The sequence below is a fragment of the Hemiscyllium ocellatum genome, chromosome 45 (assembly GCF_020745735.1).
Source record: "Hemiscyllium ocellatum isolate sHemOce1 chromosome 45, sHemOce1.pat.X.cur, whole genome shotgun sequence".
Taxonomy (NCBI): Eukaryota; Metazoa; Chordata; class Chondrichthyes; order Orectolobiformes; family Hemiscylliidae; genus Hemiscyllium; species Hemiscyllium ocellatum.
Window position 1 is genome coordinate 15616999 of NC_083445.1, and position 14551 is coordinate 15631549.

At 39.4% G+C, this 14551-nt stretch overlaps 1 protein-coding gene across 1 annotated transcript in view; it reads left to right on the forward strand.

The window, feature by feature from the left end:
- The window catches only part of LOC132835872 (uncharacterized), a 128214-nt gene that overhangs the window by 72138 nt on the left and 41525 nt on the right, over positions 1 to 14551 (forward strand). Inside the window, exons 7-8 of the mRNA XM_060854970.1 lie at positions 1645 to 2079; positions 4137 to 4670. Coding sequence (XP_060710953.1) covers positions 1645 to 2079; positions 4137 to 4670 — 969 coding nt within the window. The remainder of the gene's footprint in view (positions 1 to 1644; positions 2080 to 4136; positions 4671 to 14551) is intronic.

Below are 14551 nucleotides of genomic sequence, written 5' to 3' on the forward strand. Positions count from 1 at the left end.
TCCAATACCCCCCACCCCCCTCAAAGTAACTTCCTCCAGTTTGCATCCAGTTGAGATTGATAATCAAACTTAACTTGTTTACTGGAGATTCCACTGCTCTTGTACTGTAACTGCCAGTTTGGCCTGGTTCTTGTTAGCTGTTTTCAAAATTTATCTTTTAGTTATTTAGCTTACTGAGGGATTTTTAAAAATTTAAACAAGTTCTTGTTTCTCTTTAACATTCTCTTTAAGGACATATGTATAATTCTGGAAATTTAAAGACCACCCTTAGTGTTGGCTAAGTTTGAATGCCAGCTTTTGCATCAGATATTCAGTATTGAAGTTGAGGGGCACCTGCTAATTTCATGTGCTGATCACTGTAACATTGCGTTCCATCAGAAAATCCTCAAATATTTTGTGGTATGAAACATGCCCATTTGTTTTTAGAATAGCACCAACTTATTTCATTGCTTTTACGAGTTCTGGCTATTTGCATTTGCTCAGGCACTGGCTTGGCTTTGTGTTTTTTGTCTGTGCTGCTGTTTGCATGGTTGCACTGCAGAACCTCTTCTGTCTGTGATGCTTTGTGTTTCCGTGTATGTTGTTGAGCTTTTATTTTGTAATGGTGATGGTTGCCTGTGATTCCTGAAACTTTGCTTGTTTTTTGTATGAGTTCTATTGCATCGATCACTGCTGCCTTTTAGTTTAGGTAGGAAGGGTGGAAGTAAGGGGTTGACTTGCATGTGGCACTTTGACCTATATTGCTTCAGTGATGTAGAGTTTGTTCTGTGTTACTGCTTCATAATTGCCTACCCAGTTAAAATAATAATCATGGACAAATTGGTCAGTGCTTGTGTTAGTCTTTATTTACTACCTTTGCTAAACTCTCACCCTTGCCCCTCAAAAATATGCTTTTGAATTTTTTAATCATAAAATTTATTCCGATGTACTTTGACAAAGCTGCTGTTGGTCAAACTTCCCCACAAGTGCCTTTAATTTTATTTACACAAACTTTTATCCTCTTGCTGAGTGACCAAGATTTAGCAGTCAAGAATACACAGGTGCTCAGTGCCTTCAGTAATATTATACTTCAAATGATGTATGGGATTTGTTAATTGATAATCCTGCCCTTTCTACCCTGAGCAGCAACCCTTGCCAATCAAAGTCCAGGATGCACTGGGGTTCCCTGCAAACTGGCAGCCCACCAGGGTTCTACTAAATTGGCTGCATTTTCAAGTTCATGGACTTCATATGTGAACTGTGCATCCTCATGCACAGTCATCTCCACATGAAAGCTCCTGAATAGTGATTATAGGAACATAATCCCTGACTGATTGGAGTTTATTCCTTATTCACAGCTAGAGAGGCAAGCTAGATGGTAGCTCTACCAGAATTCCAGCTGAGTTAAAATAGCACAGGCCTTGTAGTGGAGCTAGGAATTTCCAAATTGGTCTGATTAGTTGAAAGACAGACTTATTTTTCAGCCCTAAATTTCCATCACTTAAATCAATGAAATGTAAGTTCTATATAGTTTGGTTCCTGTATTATTGCTTAGAGCCGCAAAATGCTCTTTAGATGCATCAATGAAGTGTATGAGAGGTTAATGAACATAACACAGGTGCCGTTCTAACGGTGTTAAATACGACTTCTCTCTTTCATTCACAGCAGTAAACAGTGAACACATAAGCTGTCGGTTGTGTGGTGCCTGCTTTGAAACCCGGAAGGGGCTGTCGAGCCATTCCCGAGCTCACTTGAGGCACTTTGGAGCGGTGGATGTGGATTCTAAAGGATCTCCGATTGAAGCTTTAAATGAATTCATTAAGAAAAAAGGAATTCAGAGTGCTTTGTCATCCATGTTGCCAATAAAGAAAACGCACAGCTACCCTAAGGTGTCTACCCTCAAAGCAGAAAGGACTAATTTCAAATTAGGATCACCTGTCAACAAGAAAACATCTCTAACATCCTCTTCGGTGTCACCACAGAAGAAGCTGAAGCAAGTCACTATGAGTGTGCATATGGAATCTGGGATTTCTCAGGCTTCGAGACCTAATAATGAACTGGCTGCAGAAACCTATTGGCCATCTTCACCTATAAATCTGTGTAAGATATTAATTAGTGATAGGTGGGCAAGATGCTGTTTTTGTAATCCAAGGAAATATAGCTTCTCATCAGAATGACCCAGGGGCAGAGTCACTGGCATCTTTCTAGGAATGCCTGTGAGCCAGACTATTTCCCCCATCCCTTCTGAGAGCAGAAGTAGGGAAGCTATTAGCTGGAATGGGAAAGAAGAAATTTTAAGAGTGATGGTTGGAAATGAGGATGTAAGCAATGAGCATTATTTGAGGGGCTGGTGAACTGATAATTTAATGAGAGGAAGCATTTATTCATAAAACCAGGATTAGCAAGGCTGTTTAAAATTACACATTTGATAAGTCCAATGGTTTGTTCTGCTTTCAGGTTTATATTGTTCATCTTTCAACCAGGTGAGAAAGACCTAAACTGCATTTTAAATAATGCTTCTCATATCCTCTCAACATTCAAAAGTGCTTAGCTGTTGAATTATGTTTGTTGAGTATAATTACAGTTGCTTTGTGGGTGGTTTAGCAAGGTCCCACATATAGCAATAACCAATTGATATGTTTTGATGATGTTATTTGAATACTGGGCAGGACACTGGGAGAATTCCCAGTTCTTTGAAAAGATGCAATGCAATCTGTTAAATATGCCTGAAAAGGCACTTTGCGTCTATTCTGGAAGATATAGCATCTCTATATTGCACTGAAGTATCGACCTAGATTATGTGTGGATGCCTTGGATTTGGCTTGAACCCACAAACTGCTGACTTGGAACCAAGAGTGCTACAACTGGACAAAGCTGACACTTAGAAATCAAGGGTACATTGGAGAGGTATGAGGAAACAACTGTGCAATCTGTTGAGTGATGCTTTTCTTTATCAAGCTTTCACAATATAGCACTATCCATTACAGTAGACAGTGGAGCACAGTAGTTTAGATACCTGTTATGTTGCTTTCAGTTATTTAAGAGAAATGTGTTAGGTGAATTGTCGTAACTATTTCTGTATTAGACTTACTTCGATTAGAAATTGATATTGGAATGCACTGCCTTGTGCATGCAGCCACTTGAAAGTATTACCATGCTTTCATAGCAAAGCAAAGACGTGAAAAGGTGAATTGATTAGAAATGCATACAAATGATTTTAGTTATTTTGTTGCATTGAAATGCCAAAGTGCCATTGTATCCTGGACTCGCAATGTACACAAGTTTCCAATTTCATTTGTAATTTTGGTGGGTGGCAAGTTGAAGGGATTGGAGTTGGAATACAAACGAACTCTGAAAGCTGTTGAAAATCTTGCAGCGTTTGCTTTCTTTTCCTACCTCCTTTGTCCAGTTTCTAGTGAGGCTCTGAGAAAGAAAGTCAAGTTGCTCTTTTCAGCTCATTCTGTAACGGTGTTGTGTACTACACTGTTACAGAGTATAAAGATTTCATATCTGCTTAGTTAACCTCAGATGTTAGGGAGGGGGGAACATAACTGGATTCCAGTTTTGGGCTATTGATTCTGCAGATGAGTGTACATGTCTGGATGTTAGGTGAGATTGGATCTTAAGTGAGTCAGATTTTGCCATGATGGTTCCCTCACATTTTGATAGTTTTCTAGTACGTGTTGTCAAATTCACATGGCTTAGTCTCACGTATGTGAAAAATCATCATTTACTTGAGCTGCTAGGATGTTATGTTCTCTGTGGAAGTAGACTTAAAAGATTGTTTCTATCACTGTAGATAAGAGTTGAGGCTTAAACAGGCAGGCAAGGTGATTTTGGTGGGAGTGTGTGAGCAGTGGTGGCCTGGTAACCATGTTATAGTAATAAAGCGGTGCATAGATGTGACCCATACCCTTACAAAGCCATGTCAAGCTAGATACAGCAAATAAAGGCTGAGTTGTATACCTTTAGGAATGATAGTAGCCCAAGCCTTTTTCCCCATGCCTAGAAGCAGTACTGTCCTGGTTGAACCTTGTCGGGCAAGGAAAAGCTTATGGCATAAGGAGACCTAAAGTGGGCCAAAGAATTTCACTTTCAATTTATGGGGAAACCGTTAAAAAATGTTCATTGCAATTTCCCCTTTGTTTCATTTACAGCAATTGATTCAGCGCCTAGCAAAGAGACGCGTTGTGAATTTTGCGGTGATTACTTTGAGAACCGCAAAGGGCTGTCGAGTCACGCAAGGTCACACCTGAGGCAGTTTGGGGTGACTGAATGGACAGTTAACGGTTCGCCAATAGACACATTGAAGGAGCTTATGAAAAGGAAAATGCATCCTCTCGACTCGCCTCTCACACCTGAGCTCAAAATGCCCTCAAAGCCAGCATCAATGCAGGCCCTGCAGAGTGAACCCTTCTCGCCCTCTCCGGGTAAATCATCCAAGTTTAGCCTGACCATTCCATCTGTCGGGCAGGTTCCATCAGGATCACTAGTGCCGAAAAAGGTTCAGGGGCAATTTTTCTCCCCGCCACCACTGAAAAAACTGAAGCTGACCCCACTGAAAAAGGTGAAACAGGAGCACTTCACAATAGAGTATAATCCTGAGGAATCAGCAACCTTGCTGAAGAGCAGCAGTTATTTATCCGAACAAATGTGGTCATCCAGCGAAGATACCTCACCTCTTCGTTTAAGTAGGTTTTTCTGTTGATGCGACAGTTTTGTGTTTACCTTAGTTAGTGAAAAAAGCTGAACAATTATGCTGTTGGAAATAGTGGAAAATGATTCTTAAAAAGTCAGTTAGAATTTAGAGTTTGTATGTGCAATAAAACAGCATTTACAGTATATACTGTAAAATATTGCTGGCTAATAAGATTATTAGGCTTCAGGTAATGATTGAGTTTTATGGTTTTATGAATCTATCTTATTGCTGTTCTTAATTGTTTTACCTCCGGTATTCACTGCCCCTCCTTTTTGCTGCAAATTGCAGCAATTAATATCTATCTGGATTGCTCAGTGGCATCACCTGATGGCCAAGCAGAAAAAACACTTTACTGGAAACATACCAAACAGAAGTGGCCAAAGTCACATGTGCTTTTCCTCCTTGCCATTCTCTCCTGTCCTGAAGGGTTGGCACATTTTAGTGTTTCTTGTAGTACATGGAGCCTTAAAATCTGAATGCCTGAAATGTAAGCAGCTTTTTAAAAATAATGTATGCCCTACTGTGTTTGGTCCAATTTTAATAGAAAGCAAATGGACTTCTTCTGAACCATTACACAACTTTTCAAAAAAACAATGTTCGAGGAGAAGTTAATTCTTAATAGTTAACATCTATGCTTAGTACTTCCAGATGTGTCTCTGATGGTGCATGCCTTTTTTTATTTCATAAAATATGTGTAGTCTTCAATGTGTTTGCTTTTACAGGGCTTATTGTATAACCCTAGTCTTCCATTGGTTTACTTCTATGTGACACTTCAGACTATGTCTATCCATTGGGTTAAATCTTGGAACCTTGTTCCTTTTTTCCAAAAAAACTTTTCTGCCATCATGAGAACTGTGTAATTTGAAATGCATTGTGAGACCAAGTTCAGACTGCCTGTCTCCTCTTTTGCTTCCGTTGGCAAATAGCACTGCTGCTATCTTTCATTAGGTGTAGGCAGAGCGAGTGCTATAGTTATAGTTCTCAACCTTCCCCACAGTGAACTTTTAAGAATGATCAGTATAACGTGCTCAATCAAAGCTGGTTTACGTAAATGCCCACCTGGGATTTCTGGGCTTTACAGTGTGTACTTGAGGCAGTGGGTGAATTACCTGTTGTTATGCACAGTACCCAGTTTTGAAGAGTTGAAACCAACATCCTCTTTGAGAAGAGCTAATTAAGAACACAAACGATGTAAAGTGACCTTAAAGACTGCAATTTGTTCATGTAAGAGATTTTTATTATGGAACTTTAGACTGTTCTGTGGTTCAAAGTACTGTTGGTTAAAGGGGAATGTTAGCAACTAATGAAGAGCACTGGTGAGACGGTCTATGCATTCTCGTAGATTGAGCAAGATGTTTGTTGCCTTTGAGTTCATATTTGCTATTTGGCTGTAGCCCTCTGTCTGTGAGGTAAAGTCATTTTTACCTGACAGTTGGGCTTCCTTTAATTCTTAGCAGGGTGCCCTCAACTTTTGATACGTGATTTGGATCTTATTGGTTCTTACTAAGAACATGTGTTAACATCTTACAAAAGGTCATTCCCCAGCAATAGGAACTTTAAGAGACTGCAAATGGTTGTCAGCTTCTCTACAAATTAGGAGCAGGAATAAGCTATTCGGTCTACCTACCAGATTGCTCCATATCGTTGCCTACCCCGATAAACTTTTAACCCTTGTTCATCAAGAATCTGTCTTTAAAAGTATTCAACAACTTTGCTCCCATCACCTTTTGAGGAAGAAGTTCCAGTGACCCTTGGTTCTGAGTGGACAAAAAACTTCCTCATCTCTGTTTTAAATTAGAGATCCCGAATTTTGAAAACAAAACATTCTTTCCATGTCTACTTTGTCAACCCCTCTCAGGATCTTCTCAAGTCTTATTCTTCTAAACTCCAATAGGTACGTGCCTAGCCTGTCAAACCTTCCTTCATATAATAGCCCACACCTTTTTCAGGTATTTATCTAGTAAATCTTCTCTGAAAAACTATTGATATATTTAGAATATTTCTTAAATAAGGAGACCGGTACTATGAACATGAATCTGGATGTCATCTCACCAGTACCTTGTATAATCAAAGCATAACTACTTACTTTTGAATTCAGTCCCCTTTAAAATAAACAATAACACATTATTTTCTTTCTTAATTATTTGCTGTATGAAATGTATGCCTAGCAATTACAGATCACTCAGTTTAACTTCAGTGGTTGGGAAATGATTTTGAAACAATTATTCAGGATAGAGTTAACAGCCACATGGAAAAAAAGGTTAATAAAGAAGAACCAGCACAGATTTCCTGAGGGAAAATAATGTTTAATTTGCTGGAGTTTGTTGTAGAGTTGTATATTTGTAACAGAACTATGACAGATAAGTAGTTGATGTGGCTATGTAAACATTCAAAAGGGCTTAATACAGTGCTAACAGATTTGTGTGGAAGGTCACAGCTCATGAAACAAGTGGGATAGTAGCAACATGGATGCTAAACCGGCTGACGGATAGGGAACAAAGAATAATAATAAACGGATATTCTTAAGGCCTTTTTTTTCTAACAAGTATCTGTAATCTTGGACTGCAGGGCACAATTTCAATGTTCATGGATGATAAAAACAAAGATTGTGGAAGCATTGGAAATGGTGAGGATGACAGTGATTGACCATTTGGTTCCCTGGGCAGATAGGTGGCAGATGAAGTTCCATGCCGAGATGTATTAGACAGTGCATTTTGGTAGAAAGACAATGGAGGTAACCGCATTTTAAAAATGTGCAGGAGCAGCTGGGTGTATATGTATCTAAGTCAGTAAAGGTGGCAAGACAGGTAAGGTGAGCAGTTAAAGCCCTGGATGCTGTATGCTTTCTTATAAAGAGGGGCAGAGTACAGGAGAAAGAAGGTTGGAGCCATACGTGGCGACAAGGAAGGTGTTGGAGATCTGTCATCTCAATTCCAGGACACCTGCAGGAGTTCTTCAGGGTAATGTCCTGGGCTCAGTCATCATCAGCTGCTGCATCAATGACCTTCCCTCTATCATAAAGGTCAGAAGTGGGGGTGTTCGCTGATAATTGTGCAAAGTTCCGCACCATTTATGACTTTTCAAATACTGAAGCAGTTCATGTCCATATGCAGCAAGACCTTGCCAATATCCAGACTTGGGCTGAGAAGTAGCAAGTAAAATTTGTTAGCGAGTTTTGAAAAGATTTGTAGCTCATGTTAAGGTTCTGGATGTAGGTGTGCTCGCTGAACTGGAAGGTTCATGTTCAGACATTTCGTCACCATATCTTCAGTGAGCCTCCGGACTCGCCATAGAAAGCAGGAATCATCAGCAGTGCTTTGTCCGGAAGCTCACTGAAGATGTTACCTAGAATGGTGACAAAACGTCTGAATGTGAACCTTCCAGCTCAGTAAGCAAAATTTTACATCCAGTAAAATTTGTACCATACAAATGCCAGCAATGACAAGAGAGAATCTACCCATTGTTTTTTGGCATTCAATGTTGTTAGCAGTACTGAATCCTTCACCATTGGCATCCTGGAGTTGCTATTGACCAGAAATTGAACTGGGTTAGCCATCTTAACATAGCGGCTACAAAAGTAGTTCAGAGACTAGGAATCCAGCATCATAATTCACCTCTTAACTCCCCTAGGTCTGTCCACCATCTACAAGGTGCAAGTCAGAAGTGTGATAGAATACTCCCCACCTGCCTAGATGAGAACACCTTAACACTTAAGATTGACACCATCCAAGATAAAACAACTCACCTGATTGGCACCATATCTACAAGCAACCACCACTGACACTCAGTAGCAACTGTGTGTGCCATTTACAAGGTGAACTGCAGAAATTCACCAATATTCCTTAGACAGCACCTTCCAAATCTACTACCACGTCTAACTAAAAGGCAGGGTCAGCAGTTACGTGGGAACAACTTCACCTTAGAAGTTCCTCTTTAAATCAAACCCCCCCCCCCCATCCTGACATTGAAATATATTACTATTTCTTCAATATTGCAGGTTCAAAATTCAGGAACTCCATCTCAATGGCATTGTGGGTCTACTGATACCAAATGGTCTGCAGTAGTTCAAAAAGGCAGCACACTAACACCTTCCAAAAGGCAATTAGGGACAGGCATTAAATGCTGTCACAGCCATTGTCATCTGCATCCATAAATGAATAAAAAACAGTTTTGCTGATCGTGTTTAAGATACTACTTAGACCTCACTGAAGTAATGCATGCAGTTCTGGGTGCCATACTTTAGAAAGGATGCAAATGCATTGTAAAAATTGAAAAAAACTTCACATGTTGGTAAAGTTTGGTAGTATATTTAAGTTCTTGAGTTAATCTTTCCTTGGAATTTTCTTTCTTGTTTAAATTCAAAACAAAAACAGATGTTGCTGAAAAGGTCAGCAGGTCTGGCAGCATTTATGATGAGAAATCAACGTTAACATTTTGGATCTGGTGACCCTTGCTCAGAGTTGAGTGCTGAGGAAGGGTCACTGAACCTGAAAGGTTAACTCCAGTTTCTCTTCACAGGTGCTGCCAGAACTGCTGAACTTTTCCAGCAATTTCTGTTTTTGTTGTGACTATTGGTTGGAACGTAGAGAGGTTCATAAGATTAGCTCCAGGAGTGAGAAACATCAGCTATGAGGATAGTGTGGAGAAGTTTTATTTATTTTCCTTTAAGAGGAGACAACCAAAAGGTAGTTTGATAGAATTTTTCATAGTCAAGGAGTAGTTTGGGATAAACATCCCCCTTGTAGAAAGGTTGAGAACTAGAGAGCACAGAGAAAAAGTAACTTGCAAGAAGCAAATGTGATGTGAGAAAGATACAGTCAAGCGAGTTGAGAGAGTCTGGAATGTTCTTCCTGGAAGTGTGGTGGAGGCAGGTTCCGTTGAGGCATTCAAGAAGGCTTTCAAAATAGAAACAATATTCAAGGTTATGGGGAAAAGACAGGAGAATGGCACTAATTATGTTCATTCAGAAAGCTGATACAGACATGATGAGTCAAGCAATCTCCTCCTAATTGTGATTCTGTGCGTTGAGACATTCTGATTTCTTTTCACCCAGAAGCTCTGCGGTCTCTCGCCATTTTGGTAAAATGTGTTTTCTTACTTCTGCCAATTACATTATACTCCATTTACCAGAGATTTGCCAGCTCACTGAGTCTATTTCTTTATAGCCTCCTTATGCTGTCCTCAAACATGGACAACATCAGCAAACATACCTATGAGGCCTTCATTCACATCATTTATTTAAATTATAAAAAGTTGAGACTGGCATTGATCCCTGTGCCATACTACTGTCAAATTTTGCCAGTCAAAAAAAGTGACCTTGTTGGTTAGCCCATCTTCTACCCATGTCCATGTGTTCGCCCCTACACTGTGTCTTTATATTTGACAATACTCATTTGATATGGCAATGTACCAAATGCGTTCTGGAACTATTAGGTGTGGCACTAATCTCCTTTATCCACAGTACACTTAATTCATCAGAGACCTCCAAAAAATGTGATTTTCCTTTCACAAAACCACATTGACTCTGTGATTATCTTGAACCTTTGTAAGCACCCTGCCAGCACATCTTTAATAGCTTCTAATATCTTCCCCATGACTGATATTAAACTAACAACCTATGGTTTCCTTTTTGAGTACTGTTTTCTCTGAAACAATATTTTTTTGGGAATTAGAACCAATGGATTAATTATCTCACAAGCCACTTCTTTTAAAATTCTAGGATGAAATTCATCATGACCCAGGGACTTAACAGCCTGCAGCTCCAACAACCTGTTTGGCAGCCTTCCCTGACTATTGTAATTTTCTTGCTCTCCACTCTTCTCCCACACCCCCCTCCCCTCCCCCACCCCCATTTCCTGATTTACAGCTATCTCTGGGCTACCTGCAAAATACCTGTTGAACTTGTAAAACCATAGGAAATAGGAACAGGAGCAGGCTGTTTGGCTCCTTGAGCCTGCTCACCCATTCAAAAGGATCATGGTTGATCTGACATCTTTCTTATTTTCCATTATTAATTCCCCAGACTCAGTTTCTACAGGACCAATACTCACTTTAGCTATTTTCTTATCAACGGAAACTTAATATTTGTTTTCATATTTCTCGCATCTTTCTCTCATGCTCTTAATTTTTCCTTTTTTATTAATATTTTAGTCAATCTTTGCTGGTTTTATATTCTGTCCAGTCTTCGGCCTGTCATTAGCTTTATGTGAGTATATGCTATTTCATTAAGTTTGGTATATATTTAAGTTCTTGAGTTAATCTTTCCTTGGAATTTTCTTTCTTGCTGAAATGTATCTGTGCTGTATTTTGAAATATCCCCTTAAGCACTGGCTACTACATTTCTGTCAACCTATCACAGTTCACTTCAGATAGCTTTGCTTTCATGCCCTCAAAATTGCCCATATTTTAAGATTAAAGCGCTGACCTCGGACCCACATCTCTCCAAATTGAATCTAGCTGTAATTAATTAATTAATTTATACTGAAGAGTAATTAATTACTCTTAGGTATAAAATAGTCTGCTCTCTGCTTGGTTTAGGGCTTGCTGTTCTGCCAAAATATCTCAAACATTCCAGGAATTCTTCACCTAAGCAACATTTGCTCACCTAACTTTTTCAGTCACTATGTAGATTAAAATTCCCCATAGTTACCAATTACCTTTCTGGGAAGCTTCCAATTTTTCTTCTTTTATGCTCTGACTTCCCATATGGTTACAGTTTGGGGAGCTGTTGTTCACTCCCAAAGGTGTTACTTCCCCTCTGTGTGACTGTCATTGTCAGTTATCAGAGTAATTTCTCCAACTTTTCATAGCTTGCTGCATGTATTCATTAGTCCCAGTCTGTTTTCTTAAAGCCAGTCACAGAGATATGCAGCACGAAAATAGACACCCTCGGTCCAACTTGTTCATGCTAACTAGATATCCTAAACTAATCGAGTCTCATTTGCCGGCACCTGCCCCATATCCCTCTAAATCCCCCCCCCGCCCCATGCCTTTTAAATGTTTTAATTGTACCAGCCTCCACCACTTCCTCTGGCAGCTCATTCCATACACGCAACATCCTCTGTGTGAAAACGCTACCCTACCTCTTATAATCTTTAGAAGCTATTAGATAGTAGTTATGAACTGTTAGCCCAATTAGCGATAAATATTTGTTTCAAATGCTGTTTGAATTCAGGTACAAAGCTCTGAGTTTAACCTATTGTTTTATGTTTCTAAACCTCTAGTCTTATCTGTTGATTCAATCTTAGATTTGTGCTCTTTACTCCTTACATAGTCTACTGATCATTTCCCACATTAATACCTTTCTTTCTTGCTTTATCTATATTCTTTGATTTATCACACGTTTTCAGATTTGAGCCCTTGTCCCCCACTCTTTAGTTTAAATTCTCTGTTCCTCTTATTATGCAAACCAGACTGAGTCAAATACAGTTGACCTCATGTACACATGCAATCTTTAGCTTTTTATGTCTGATATACTATTAACTTGATCAGTACGTGTTTGAAGCCTTTCATATTGGCCATAGTCAACATATTCTTCAGGCAGTTATAATTGATATATTTATTGGATATTGAGTTTGATTGTTGCAAGATGATATTTACACGTTTTCCTTTATTAAGTGCAGCTGACTGAGGTGTCCAAGACGCATTCCTTCTGGTTATACAAACATGGTCATTTCTGAGTCAAGAATTTGGCCTTTTTCAACCCAGCACATGAGAAGAGTTTGTATTGCCCAGTGCCTTCCACATACCGGGATATTCTGAAACAGTATTCTTCAGAACAATGTCACTTTTTAGAGAGAAATAGCAGCAATTTGCACACATCAGAATCACATGTAATAACAGTAATGATTTGCATCAGATAGTGTACCAAATGTCGCAGTGAAACATGCTAGGTCCTTGGGGCATGTAGAGCAATTTATTTCAGAAGTAAGCAATGTAGCTGTCATTTGATAAAACATCCTATATATTTGAGTTGTAGATTAACCTTTAAGTGATCTCTCAGGCAATAATAGCACCCCAACTTAAGGAATGTAAAAGTGTTTTTAATGAAAATAAGTTCCAAAAAATAAAGCACAGCCTTTTGGAAAAGCCCTTACTGCATGAATTGAGGAAAATATGCTCAGAGCTGAAGAAAACTTTGGTTTGTGCCTCTGTATTCTATTGTCATACAGTTTAAGAGAGAGTTGTTGGATTTGATAAGCTACTACACATAAGGCTACTCAATAAGATAAAAGCCCATGGTGTTGGGTGTGGTTTTATTTGCATATAAGATGGGCTAACTATTAGAAGACAGAGTTGCGATAAAGGAGGTATTTTCAGGATGGCACCTTGTAACTTGTGGAAAGAACTGTGATCAGTGTTTTGTTCTTAATTATTTAGAATACATATTAGTGACTATAGCCAAGTTTGCAGATGACACAAAAGTAGGTGGGAAGATAAATGTTAGAGATGACAAAAGGGCCTACAGAGGGATCTGGAAAGCAGTGAGTGGACAGAAGCTTGGCAGATGAAATACTATGTGGAAAATGTAAGGTTATATACTTTGGCAGGAAGAATAGAAGAGCTGAACATTATTCAAATTGGAAAAGTCTGCAGCAAGCTGCAGCAATGGAGTGATTTGGGAGTCCTCATGGATACATCTCAAAAGCATTACGAATTTAGTGAGTATTAGGAAAGGCAACCATGACTTGTCCGGACTTGTCCTACCTGCCTATCTCCTTTTCCACCTATCCATTCCACCCTCTCCTTCCTGACCTATCACCTTCATCCCCTCCCCCACTCATCTATTATACTCTATGCTACTTTCTCCCCATCCCCACCCTCCTCTGGCTTATCTCTCCACGCTTCAGGCTCACTGCCTTTATTCCTGATGAAGGGCTTTTGCCCGAAACATTGATTTCGCTGCTTCTTGGATGCTGCCTGAACTGCTGTGCTCTTCCAGCACCACTAATCCAGAATCTGCAGTCATTGTTTTTACCTAGTTTGAATACTGGCCTTTATTTCAGAGGGAATGGAGTATAAAAATAGGGTAGTCTTGCTAACAAGGCACTAGTCAGGCCACAGCTGGAACACTGAACAGTTTTGACCCCCTTAATCTAAGTAACGATGTACAGTCAGTTCTGAAATAATGCAAGAACTAATTGGGCTGGAATTGTGTTATAGCCAATACAGGTAAATGAAGTTAGCGTTCCGCAAATAGCGGTCTAAATTCTTCAATCGAGTTTAAGTCAATTCACATCAAAGAAATGCGCATTATAGCAGAAGCAACTGTACTTTATCAGATGCAGTCCAGAGATGGTTCTTTAGATTGATTCTCCACATGGGGATTTTCTTATGGGAGATGTTAAGTAGGTTTGGCTACTGAAATTTAGAAATTTTGGCACATTGGAATTTAGAAAGAGAGGAGGCCTTATTGAAACATTATAGATTCTTAGGAGATTTGACGGGTAGATGCTGAGTAAGAAATCATCCATTTAAGGCAGGGTTGGGGATTTTTTTCTGAGGATGGTGAATCTGTGCAGTTCTTTACTGTAGATAGTTGTCAAGATCATTAAGTATATTTAAGGCTGCAATAGATTTCCATTCCTCGAGGATTATGGGAAAAAAGGCAAGAAAGTGGAATTGAATATTATCAGATCAGCCATTTTCTAATTGATTGGCAATGTGGTTTCAATGGCTAAATGGCTTCATAGGGTGGCACAGTGGTTAGCACTGCTGCCTCACAGCATCAGGGATCTGAATTCAATTCTAGCCTTGGGTGACTGTCTGTGTAGAGCTTGGGCGTTTGCTCTGGGTGCTCCAGTTTCCTCCTGCACTCCAAAGGTGTGTAGGTTTGGGGACTGATTAGATTAGATTTTATACAATGTGGAAACC